The sequence below is a fragment of the Vombatus ursinus genome, unplaced genomic scaffold (assembly GCF_900497805.2).
Source record: "Vombatus ursinus unplaced genomic scaffold, bare-nosed wombat genome assembly UNPS02014818.1, whole genome shotgun sequence".
In the NCBI taxonomy this organism is placed as follows: Eukaryota; Metazoa; Chordata; class Mammalia; order Diprotodontia; family Vombatidae; genus Vombatus; species Vombatus ursinus.
In genome coordinates this window covers 47,212,554-47,226,181 of record NW_020954596.1, presented here as the reverse complement: position 1 = coordinate 47,226,181, position 13,628 = coordinate 47,212,554, and the positions used below count along the sequence as shown (strand labels likewise).

The window sequence follows — 13,628 nt, the reverse complement described above, 5'->3', positions numbered from 1 at the left end:
AGATTGCTTTGGTGTGGTTCTCAGAATCTGCTAGCAAGTAGCTCTTTAGTGAGAGCCTTGGTTTATCTCTGTGATCCTGGGAAGGGTAACTGTGGAAAGTGCCAAGTTTGGGGGTACTCTGGCCACAGCACAGAGCAGAGGGCAAGCCAACCTTAATGTTGCACAGACCGCTACACACATCCTTGGCTCCACAGACAAGGATGCGGAAGGCCTTGTGGCCATGAGTAAGCCCATATGAACAATAATGGGCCCTTTGGGCAGAAAGCTCCGCCCCCTCTTACCTGCAGTTCTTCTAAGAGGTCAAAGTTCTGTTTACGTAAGCTGCTGTTAGTCTTTTCTAACTTATCCATTCTTTGGCTGCTATTGAGCGGAGAAGAATCAATGAGTTCATCCTGAAGCACATGGTATTCAACTTCATAAGCTTGTAACTGCTTGGAGATGTCCATCTCAAACACCTGTCGCATACAGAAATGGAGTCAGGCACTGAGAAGACTGAGAACCACAAATATTCACGTGACTTCTTTGAACCAGCATTTATTAAGCACCCACTGAAGACCTATTCCAAGAGGATGGGCATTATGCTTTATTTAAGCTTTGGCTCTTCCCTCACCACCACCTTCCCTCTCTTCCCACCCCCACCCCCAACTTTCCCTCCCTTTTAATCCTCCCCCACTCCCTCCCCACCTAGTGTCACACTTGTGAACACAAATTTGACAACCTCATTAAGTGTTTGTGGAATGAATTGAATGCATGTGTAGTTTTGTGCCAGGCCCTATAGGGGAGACTAAAGACAGCCATGCTTTCTATCCTTGAAGAACTTAACCATTTGGATTAGCTACCCCCCTGAAGCTTTATGAGAAGTCATAATAATACATTAAATAGCTAGAGAACAATTTTAAGGCAACTTACAATCAAATATGAAATAGGCTCATGTTTCCATTACCAATTATCTAAAAGACAAAACCTTTCTCAAACTCTGCTAGAGAATCATTTCTCTACCAAGTAGAATTATACTTTTAGAGCCTGAAAAGGCAGGCTAGTTTCTTTCCTCTCCAAGTCTGTCCCCTAAAATGCTACCACATGGGTTTTTAAAAAATGATCCATGCCCCCATTCACACTGTTACTGGGTCAAAGTTTAATTACAGTTCATCATCAGGAGAATAGCTATGTAACAGAAGTGTTTACTGAAAGACCCTCCTTGGACCAAAAAAATAAAAAATGCAGAAATGGACACAGAACCCAAATGTCACCCACATAGATGAGTGAATGAGAAACAAAGCTTGAGTTGTCCTCCTTCCCATAATAGTAATAGTGACGGAAAAAACCGCACACTAGAAAAATAACCCTAAAGCACAGAAGTGAATCAGTTGCTCATTGTTTGGTCTCTCTTAGAAGACAGTGTGACTTGGTAGAGAGAATACTGAAGGACCTCAGGAGACTCTGAGTGTATTGCTGCCTAGGCTATTTTTCCTCCCTTCATTGTTTCCATGAAAATAATAACGTACTGGCCTCTGCTTGCACAGTTAAGTGATGGCTTAAATGTATTTGTAGTTTGGAATTTCAATTAAACTTGGTTTTCTATGAGGGGTCCCAATATGTTACTTGGAAAATGAATTTAAAGAGTGAAGTTAAGGTTAAAACAGAAATATTCAACTACAATGGTATCCCTTCCTGAATGCCACAACTTCAATATGGTCACATCAATGAGAACATGTTTTAATCCCTTTGAAGTCACACTCAGAATTTAAAGAAATAGAATATCAAAGAATTTAATTCCACCTTCCTATACCAATAACTATGTTTTCTCCTCCTTGAGATGAACTCTTTCCCTCCTAGTTTTCAGTTAGGGAAATTACATAAATAAAACAAACTGAATTCGGCATATAAATATTTACTGACATATACATAGAAAAGAACTCAAATACATGATATTGGTATAATATTTTAGTTCTCAAAGAACTTTCATATACATCATCTTATTTTGCCCTCACAACAACTCTAAAGTAGGTAGGGGTTATTATTACCCCTGTTTTACAGATGAGGAAAATGAGTCTTAGAGAGGTTAAGTGATTTGCCTACTATTCCAAGGAGACTAAGCTGGAACAAAAACCCTGGTCCTCTGACTCACAGGCCACCAATCTTACCCCCCCAAACCACAGCTGTCTTTCATTTTTATAGTAGATGACAATGAAACCACATTTTGCCTTCATAGGTAATTTAATTTAAGTCAACAAGTATGCCCTCAAGGACAAGGAACCTAAATGTCTGAGAATCTAATTTGCCATTTTAACATAACAAAAAGCAACTAATGAATCCCAGCTCAGAACAAAATTATTTAAATAGTTTCAAAACATTCATGTATGCCTCACTTTAAGAAAATCCAATGTTCAAGAATCAGACCATACAATGCAGATGACCTTGGGTAACTTATTTCAGTGTATCTGGAATCAAGGGGTCTAGGTGAAAAGCCTTTATCTGTCACTAACTACTTGTGAAATGTGGGATAAATCACTCAAACCTCTCTGGGTCTCAGTTTCCTCATCTCTAAAATGGGGAGGGGGTGAACTAGATGACCAATGAGGTCTAAGACTATGACATCTGAATTAAAAAGTTGAAATATAAAAGGATTCACTGTAGGCTGCTTTAAATAATGTACTTCCCAAGTGCATATAGATTATATTTGCAAAAAATCAATTCACATACAACTTTCCAGGTACACAATGACTGTAAAGAACCGAGACAGGTATAAATCTTTTGAGTGGCATGATGGTCAGCTTCAGATCCAGAAAGACCTTAGTTCAAACTCTGACTACTGTGACATACTCTAGATGTATGACCATGAACAAGTAATTAACCTCTAAGCAAGTTACTAACTTCTTTGAGTCCTGGGCAACTTCCCAAGCCTAAGTCAGAAGGGAAATGCTGAATAGCAATAGTGGAGGAAATTTACATACTGGAATTTCCCCCACACTGATGAAAACACAGGTTCAAATCCCTCTCCTCTGCCCCCAAATCTGTGCTGAAATGCATCTCTCTGTCTCACTCTACACACCCACACACATACATACACACAGACACACCCACACACCCACAAATATATGTGCATATCTCAAACATTTTTTCCCATCAGATTTATTTAAATCACGTTTTAGCCTGGAAAGTCTCAGCAACAAAGCCTTGAGCATTTTATGTAGACTGAACACCAACTAAGGTTAATGGCTTTCAGCTGGGCCCAAGGCCTTTCATCTCTTCATTACCTCCTGATTGCCATATCTGCTGCTGTCCTAGCTTATGCCATTATATTCCAGAATCCATATTACCAAACTATGGTAATATATGCTAGATTCTGAAAAGATAGCTTCATCCCCAAGATAATACTTCTGAAATGTCACTAGATGTTTTGTGAAAGGGATGGCTCCTTCCTCTTAGTCAAAGGATACCTGTGGCCTATTTCAGGTTTCAGAATCTTTGCCACCAGAAAGGAAGATGGGTTGAAGAATAAAAACTAGGGCCTATTAATATGCCAAATCAAAGCAGCAAAGTAAAAGTTGAAGAAAGAACAATCATACACCAAGGCTAGGAGGACTGAGCATTTAACAGTACATGTTGCTATGGGAGAGCAAAAGGATTTCATGGGATCACAGATGTAAAGTTATCAAACTCTCACTTTACAAATAAGGAAATGAGGCCCAGAAGTTAGGTGACTTGTCCAAAGTCATAAAGTAGTAAGTAACAGTGTCAGGATCTGAACTCCAGACTCCTGACTTCAAGTCCAGCATTCAAGGTCCCAGAGCTATACATAGTTGACTAGTATGTTAAACAATGAATTATCAGAGCAGCTTTGCTGAATGCTGTCTTTTCTTTCCAATTATTCCATTAAAAAATGTGACACAGTTCTAAGTTGCCTAATAACCCATAAGTTCCATGCTTGGTTTTCCTAAGATTTTTCATATAAATTCCAGACACCTGGAGTTGAGGACATGAAGCCAACATTTCCATTTGTTAAGCCTGTCATATGCTCCTTAACACCCCAGTTGAATCTACCCAGTTCCAGATTTTCAGTATTGAAAGATAATGAGCTAACCATTTCATTTTTTTTTTTTTTGAGCTATCCATTTTCAATGGCACAAACAGTCCCAAAGTTATTCTACCTGCTTTGCAAGATGAAGCCAATAGCAGACTGCCCAGGTTAGGCTCTGTGCATCCAAGGTCTAAGCTACTAAAGACTGTATTAATTTGATAGGTAGCTTCCTAAACAACTATCCTGTCCGTATCCAAGTTTCTTGGATTCGGGGCATTGATATGGCTAACATACATGTTGTTGTTTTTTTTTTTTTAAAAAGGTAGGAAAAAGTATGCAGAAATATTGACACTATTTCCATTTCACAAAGCCTCTGCTATGCCTTTTGTTTCCTTCTTTTATAAACAGATCCCAAAATGATAATAGCCTCAGAGCCATCTCCACCTCTTTTCTATATGGCCTTAAAATGTCTTTATTTGTGATGTAGGCCATTTTAAGAACAAGAATGTTCATTTTCAGGCTCAAACCATGACTAATCTGGAAGAAACATGAAAAAAACAATGTCAGGGAAAACCTTGGGTCCTTCATTTGACAAGATACATTTGCCCTTTCCTGTTGGAACGACTGATCTTTTTAGAAGTGCTTAAATGCACAGTTGCTCCTGGGCTTCTAGGTGACAGCTGGAGGGTGAGGAGGGTCCAGCACAGTTTTTACAAACATTTGTATCTGGCATTGGGAGCTGGGTTCTTTCTCCTTCCAGGTCCAGATCAGGCCACAGGTTCTGGACCACCCAGAAATTTCCAGCTGGTACAAGCCCATCTGTGTGGTTTTCCTGGCCACAAAGGAAGCCTCTCAACACCTGTCTGACTCTTTGAGTACAATGGACCACTGGAGGAAGTTCTGGGGAACATGGAGGAAGAATGGAAAGAGTGCAAAGAAGGGAACAGAGTATTAAGCTTCCAGCCATGTTGGGAAATAGAGCAAGAAAAGGCAGGGTTTCGTTTTTGTTTTAATTTTGGGGCTCCTGGCTTTATTTCTGCTTCTTATCAAGACTGTCAGTGGGGAAGAGGCCTTATGATTCCCTTTGAATAGCAGTTAATAATACCACAGGGGCTTGTGGGACTTGAGGGGAAAAAAGAGTAGTCACTGGCTTCTAGATTTTGGTGCTAGTGACTAAGAGTTCATAATTTTTTTCCCCATGACTTATACATTAGCATAATTGATGACAAATAAAGAAAAGGAACACAATAGAAGCAAAAGAATGTGAATAGTAAAAGGAAAAAGGGACATAAAATTTGGAGATGAGTTATATTGCTAAAAGACAGGAAAACAACATGATCTATGGTACATGAAGGTTTACAAAGCACTTTACCTACATTACTTCACCTGACCCTCACAACAACCCCATAAGTTAAGGACTCCAAGCATAGGCATCATTTTCTCTATTTTACAAATGAGTAAGCTGAGGCACAGAGGGGAGGAGTGACATCACTGTCATATAATTATTAAATGTCTGAAGCAGTAATTGAACCCATGTCTCCTCTTATTCCCAACTGAATTCTTTCTACTACACTACTCATTTCATGATAAAGGACAAAATGCAAAAAAAAAAAAAAAATTTCTCTCTCTACATACACACACACACACACACATACACACATACACATACACACATTTTGTAGATCAGTTCACTTAAAATTTAATCAAAATGTACTCTAGCAAATGGACAATTGTTGAATGCCATCAACAAATTACCACATCATACCAATAGGTCAATTATAACATTCCCAACTTTTCTCAGGTCATGTTCGCTCTACTTTCATTCTTAACCACTTAAGGTAACACAACAAATGAAAACAACACACTTTTAGCAGAGCTTGTCCTACAGAAGACTCCTATGAGTTTCCCTGTTTTTTGGTTTCTCTGTTTTACTTGATTGCCAGAAACCAAGAGATACTGGACTTGAAGAATTTTTTCAGTTTCTTCCCTATTGTTGCCCACTTGCTGCCATGATTTCCTTTTGGAATACGTGAACTCCAAAGGACTTCTTCAGTATCACTGGAGATGGGAGCTGCCAGCCAGCAGGATCCAGGACAGAGAGCTATTCCAGAGGAAGCCCAGAGAAACAAGGCAAGGCCAACAGACAGAGAGAGGGACACAGTAAGAGGGAAAGGGAGAAACTTCTTTATGTTTCAAATATTTAGCATCTCTTTTTCTTTACAGTGAATCTGATTGCTTTCCAGTCCAAATGCCCATCTCTTTAACAACAAAGTTCTTGGTTCACAAGGGACAGGGGCAATCCACATCCCTCAAAGGCTCAAACAAAGCACTCCAAAATCTTGTCATTCACCAGCATATTTCAATAGATCTGTGACTTCATTGACATGAGCATATTCCTTCCAATGGTGCATGGTCCATTCATGTTTTCTCATCCTGCAGGACTCTTATCCATGCCCTCCCAAAAATCCTCTGCAAGGAGTTCACCCAACATGGTGAGGATCTTCCTCTAGCTCTCCTGATGAAGAATATAGGCTATCAACTTCATTCTTGCTATATGTCTGGCCCTCTTCCTTTTCTAACCGTTATGTCTATATGACTATGTCTATAGTTCTAACGATATTCTCTAAACCACCTTTCCTGGCTCCTGGGTTAAAGATTTTGAGGATGTTGGAAAGCCCAAGATAGAGCCCTGCAGTATACCAATATCTCTAGGGAAAGCCATGGATGATGAATTTGCAAAGAAGAATGAGGACTGGTCAGAAAGGGCAGTGTCCCGAAAACCTAGAGAGATGGCAGTGTTGGTCAAGTGCTGGGGTCAGAAGAAAAAATGTAAGGAACTGTGGGAGGTGGGCAGGCTGAGGCCAATGAGTGCTGAGCACCTGTTTTAGGAGCTTGGCTGTGAAAGGGAAAAAGATATAAGACGACAACTTGAAGGGTTATATGAAGGCTTTCTAAGGATGGTGGAGAGCTGGACATGTTTGCTGGTAGCAAGGAAGGAGCCAGTAGATAAAGGGAGAGAGAATGAAAACCATTTTGGAGGATTTAGACCTGGATGAATAGCTAGACCACAAGAGTGGGTCATGGTATAATATTAACAGGTTAGTGTCACTTTCTGAGAAGGTCTACAATGGAGTGTCCCAATAATCTGGCACTGTGTTCTTCAACACTTTTATGAAAGCATTGACAATGGTATGCTCGCAGATGACATGAAGGTCAGGAAGCAAGGAAGGGGGTAGATAGCAAACACACTGAATGACTGAATTTCTTCTATGCCATCCACAAAATGTAGCCATATAATTTCTGCTTGAAAACCTCTGGCAAAGGGCAACCCATGGCAAGTTACTTAACTTTAGGGCATCTCTATTTGTTAGGATGTTACTCCTTATATCAGGTCTTAATGAACCTCTGTACAACTTCCACCTTAACGTCATTTTTGCCTTTCTTCAAGGATAGTTAATAGGGGCAAACTAAATATAATGAAATAAGGATAAATTTTAAATCCTACACCTCTATTCAAAAAATCAACTGCAAAAATGCATAACAGAGGAGTCAAAGCAAGACGAAAGGTCCTGTAAAAAACATGTGAGGGTTTTGGTAGACTCAATCAACATAATTCAATTTAATGACAATTTAACAAACATACTGAGCACTTATTATATGCCAGACACTGTGTTAAGTGCTCAGGATACAAAGACAAAAAAATGAAATAACTATTGTCTTCAAGGCAATCAATCTGCCTTTTAACCCCACTGCTCTACTACATCTAGGATCTCCAAAGTTACCAATAATCCTTTATTGCTAAATACAATGGTCATGTCTCAGGCTTTATTCTACTTACACAGCTAACTATCTCCATCTTCCTAAAGACTCTATCATTCCATTGGCTTCCCATTAAAAATGCTCATGAACCATCATTCTTTCGTTGAAAGTATATCTTTTCTTCTGTAATGGAACTCTATCTTACCTGATAGGTCAGAGCAAAGAGAGATGTCTTCCCTTTTATCAGGGAGATCAATTTACACTTAATGCACCATGTTGTTGTCGTGTCTGGGAGAAACACAAACATAGCTAAAGCTAGCCACCATGGAAATATGTGGTCGGATTAAAAGGTGAGCTTCTCATAACTGGAAGTATTCAAACTGATAATAAATGGTCAACTGCTTAGGAGTGTTTTTCAAAGGAAAGTGGGAGAATGAGTTTTATGACATTGGAATGCATAAGGTTCTATAAGTTAATTTATGCTGCTCTTGGTGAGTTACTCTGAGTTTCCATAAAAATGCGGATGGAGGTGAAATACCTGGAGAGTTCAACAGGAGGAAATTTTAATTTACATGCATATTAAAACAGTAAACCAGTATTTTTTGAATACCTACTATATGTTAGGAGGTAAGGGATGGGTCAGAAAAGCCCACAAGCAGTTTATAATCTATGGCTAAACAAACTGTGGTATATAAATGTAATGGAATATTATTGTGCTGGATGAAAAAACAAGCATGATGAGAGAAGTGTAGAAAGATTTATGTGAATTGATGCAAAGTGAAGTAAGCAGGGCCAAGAAAATAATATGCATGATGAGCAAAATGATGGAAATGGAAAGAACCAACACACACACACACACACACACACACACACACACCCTTGAAACTGAAAGTTGCTAAATTATGAAAAATAAACTTGACCTCCAAAGAAAGTCTATCTTCATACCTCCTCCTTCCTGCTCCTCTATAAAGCTCAGGAACTATAGGTGTGATGCACTGCATGTAACGTCAGATTTTTTAGGAAGTGTCTATCAATTTTAAAGAACTTTTTCTCTACTTCCTTCTCTTTATTTAAACAAATTATTTTGGGGCATAAGGGAGTGGGGCAGAGGACAGATTTAAGAGGAAATCTAGGTGATGTAAAAACAAAAATAGTCAAGAAAATCAATTTTTAAAAAAACTTTACTTTCTAATTATACTAATTGTAATCTAGTAAAGCCTCAAAACATTGCAGAACCTTCTAAAATATGAACTACACACACTCAAAAGGGTTTGGCCTAGTAATTTTGACTAGGACAGAAACCAAGTGGATGACAAATAAATTCGAGGTATGTCACAAAGGGATGGATGGATGAGAAACAGAAAGTCATGTACAGCAGGCAGGCCAGTTAGGTTACGCATGTGGAGACTCTTGGTCAGTTACAATTTGGACTTAATGGTCTTTGAGGTCCCATCCAACTCTCAGGGTCTGTCATTTGGGGAATTACTCTCTTTCCTACTGAGCCAAAATCTGCTTCGCTGAAACACTCGCTGGTCTTAGTTTTAAAATTTAGTCAACCAAAATATTTAGTAAATAACACTCCATTTTTCAAATACTAAATCTCTTTCTACAGTTTGAAGTAAGGGGTGCTAAAATGAAGGGTAAAGAACTGAATTCTAAAAATGACTGATTTTTTTTCCCTCTTCCAACCACATAGTTAGGTAACATACATTATATTTTCCTTCCCAACCACACACTTATGTAATATACATTATATTCACTGCAGCATTACTATTAAAATAGTTCAGCTTTAAAAAAGAAATACATTAATATCCCCTTGTAATAAAAACATTAATAAAAGAAAAACCTTGGATAACATATCTACCTATTTCAGAAGAGCAAAATATTAGAATTAAGCATCCTAAATCTTAAAGATTGCTAACATGTGCAGTAGGTTTTATATTTAAGCATCATAGGCATTTTTCTATTGGCTAGTCTTATCAATGAATTCATTGTTCTTGGCTGACAGATAGTCACCAATCACCCACTAAGTGCAAAGTGTTGTGTGGGATAAACAGTTGTGCACCACAAAATCCCTGCTCCCCAGGATCACCTTCTGATCACACAGAAGCCATCGGTTAGGATACAACTAAGTGTCACTTGAACTTTGTGAATGCCCACATTCAATCATACCTGATTTATGGTCTTTTCCATTTGCACCAAGCCCAGATTTGGTAGTGTATTTTTAATAAAATCTACTATGGTTTCTAAGTTTTCATGTTGCAGAATCAAGGGTTTATGGCTTCCTAGTAGACTTAAAGCCACTTTAAATATGACTTCTGATCCCTGAAGAAAGATCATATCTGGGAAAACAGAAAAGGAGAAAGTTAAACCAAACCAGATTCTGATGAAATAACTTACCATTTCTATATCCAAAGTAGTTATTCATTTATACATTACAGAATCATAGAAGTTCTTTTTGGTTTTTTTTAGCTCAAAGGTACATTTGATCCAACTCTCTGCATTTTACAACAGGTTTGGAAATATAAGCCCAAATTCTTTTAACTTTATTTCCATTTTAATATATTTTAGATAAAATAGTGAGAGATGATTTTTGCAAACAACAGAAAGATAAATATTAATAATTTTAAGGTCACATATGCCTTAAGGAAGTCAATGACAAAATCAAAGGCCTATCATTCACCAACACACACATAGTGTGTGTATATATACATAAAAATATAGTATACCTATATATTTATAGCATATATAAATATATTTATATACTACTACTACTATTTGGAGTGGCAAAGAACTAAAAACAAAGTAACAAAGTTAGCCCACTAACTGGAAAATGGATAAACAAATCACGGTGCATGAACGTAATGGAATACAGAGAAGCATGTGAAGATTTATATGAACTGATTCAAAGTGAAGTAAGCAAAACCTAGAAAATAATATATACAATGACTATATAACAATATAAATGGGGGAGGGGAGGCAACCTAACAACAAAATAATCAAAACTGAATGCTACAAAGTTATAAGGAGCAACCCTGGCCACAAAGAAGAAAGAGATAAGCACCTTTTCTTTGGAGGGGATGAAGAAGAAGAGCAGGGAAAGGAAATGATTCTAGGTGTGCAACACTGTATATGATGTTAGAATTTCTCAATATATCGGTTAGTTTTGCTGAGCTTTTTAATTATAAGAGATAAGTCTCTGGGAGGAAGAGGAGAAGGAGGAGGAAGAAGTAAAAAATCCATTAAGAAATGCCAATTATATAAAAACAAAAGATATTAATGAAAAGTTATTTATTAAAATACCTCTAAGTGATTTTTTTTGAGATTTGGTGCTATAGGTGCAAAGGAACATCAATCAGAATATAATTTTGGGGCTTACTATGGAATAATACTTGTGACCTCATTTATTTTAAAAATAATGACAAAAAATGATATAATGTTTGTAAAACCCTAAGCTTTGTAAAGAAAGCACTATGTATGTGCCCACAAAGCAGTACTATGAAAGAAAAGTTCTACAGATCTATTCATGTTTAATGTCCCTATCCCCTGGGTCAGGACATAACTACGAGGTTTTTTTTGGTTTGGTTTTTGGTGCCTTTTTAGCAATGGGTTTCCTGGTAACCAAAAGGAACAGACTCCACAGAATGCTTTCTGAGATTCTAAATTTAGCCTTAAAGTCTCTTCCGTCAACCTGATTATTTCTAATCTCTGCTAAGGAAACTGTCTACGTGGACTCTCACTGACCAGTGGACCATGTCATGAATTCAAGATACACTGAAGTGTCATCTACACAACTTGTGATTTTCACTGTTGGACTAGGAGGCAGGTGCTATTGAATTCCCAAGGCAGAGAAAGATAAGGAAAAGATGGCCTTTGTTGTCCAGTAGGAGTCTACCAATACGCCAAGGGATTTCTTGGGATCTGCCAGTTTTCAACTGTTCATGGAGAAAGTGGTTTAGATGACCTTCATTCTGATCACTGGTAAGTTGGAGGCAGTGAGCCAGGCTGGGATCCCGCAATACTAGACAACTGAGTTCATCATTACTAAAGCCAAAAAAGACAAATGCAGATCCAGATGGCCTATCCCATTGGCTGTGCACATCAAAAACCTTGGAGAATCTTGCAGAAGAGGTGAAGCAAAGAAGGTAAAATTCATCTATAATATGAAGAGTTGGGCTGTTAACAGCTCAGACTTTTCCCAGAAAGACTGCAATCAGAAAATTTCAATCAAGAATCACAGAACTCAGGGTTGGAAGGAACCTCCTTCCCACTCCCTCACCACTGTAAGATACTTGATAAATGATTATTGACTCTCTTCATGAAGATTTCCAAGAAGGAGGAATCTAAGCAGTCCATTCTACTTTGAGACAGCTCTAATTGTGAGGAAGTTTTTCCTGATCACGGGCCTAAATTGGCCTGTTTGTAACTGCCACCCACTGCTCCTAGTTCTGCCCACTTTGACTACATAGAAAAAACCTAATCCCTTGAAATATCTGAAGACAGCTTTCACATTCATCCTGAGTCTTCTCCAGGCTAAACACTGCCAAGCTCCTTCTCCTTCACCCAATCTTCATGTGACAGAATTAAGGGCCTTCACTATCCTAGCTGTCTTCCTCACTTACCAACGTCCTTCTTAACTTCAGTGTCCAGAATTGAACTAACAGTTTAAATTGAGGTCAGGTAAGAGCAGAGGCTATGCTTCTCCTAATGCAACCAAAATTGCATAAGCAGCTTTAGATGACCTATTAAGCTGCTAACTTATACTAAGTTTGTAGTCCTCCACCTACTGTAGATCTTTTCCAGACAAACTGCTAACTAACCACGTCCCTCCGTCTTGTACATGTGAAGCTGGCATTCTGTACCCAAAGTAAAATTTTACATTGAACTTCATCATTATTAGATACAGACCAATGCTCTAAGTCTGTCAAGACGCTTTTAGGTTTGGACTCTACCATCTACTTCTAGTTATCTCTGCCAGCTTTTGTGTTCTACAAATCTGAAGAGCCTTTATGCAAATGGTAAAAATGTTAGACGGAGATCCCTAGGGTACTCCTCTGGAGACCTTCTGACACACTGACACTATGCTACTGGGCCAACCTTCCCTACCCCAATTGCCCATGGATGTCCATGGATGATTGACGATGACAGCAAATGTACAATAAAGACCTATGAAAAGTGAACCAGGCTGAACATTCTGCTATTGAGAGAGCAGTAAAAGTTAGAGCAGTGAAATCATATACTGTACTAGGGCATAAATGACTCCACATGAGGCATAAGAAAGCAGTGGGTGCTATCCCAGGCTTATTGCCATAAAATCGCCCCCTAAATGAGTCTGAACAAAAGAGGACTCCAGAGCTAGTACAGAGCAAATCCTATGGGCCTAAGATGGCAGCAGATACATATGGAAAATGAAAAATCTGAAGTACTATTGATTCATATTGTTTATCTGGAGATCATAAGCACCAGTAAGACTTTGGAGCTAATGTATATAGACTTTTCATCTCCAGAAGGAGAAAAAAGGAAGACTATAAACAATATACCCTAGTGCAAGGGTTCTTAATCTTTTTAAAAATTTTAAATAATACTCTATTTTTTCCTCAATTTCATGTAAAAACAATTTTCAACATTCAGGTTTTTTTTTAAGTTTTGAATTCCATATTTTATCCCTCCTTTCTCCACTCCCTCCCTGAGATGGCAAGCAATCTGATATGGGTTATACATGTGCTTAATCTTTTCCTGTGTCTTACTTTACCTAACCCCACCCCACAGTAGTCGGGTGAAAGTTATGATTTTGCTTCTCCAAATAATGTTTTTAAATGCATAAAATAAAATATATAGGATTATAAAG

General features: G+C 38.2%; 1 protein-coding gene across 6 annotated transcripts in view; it reads right to left on the bottom strand.

Moving 5' to 3' along the window:
- Positions 1 to 13,628, bottom strand: part of TBC1D1 (TBC1 domain family member 1) — a 296,435-nt gene that overhangs the window by 11,327 nt on the left and 271,480 nt on the right. For all 6 annotated transcript variants that reach the window (XM_027836200.1, XM_027836195.1, XM_027836197.1 and 3 more), the window contains 2 exons: positions 9,953 to 10,122; positions 282 to 455 (listed from right to left, as the gene is read on the bottom strand). In XM_027836200.1, the coding sequence (XP_027692001.1) occupies positions 282 to 455; positions 9,953 to 10,122 (344 nt within the window). The remainder of the gene's footprint in view (positions 1 to 281; positions 456 to 9,952; positions 10,123 to 13,628) is intronic.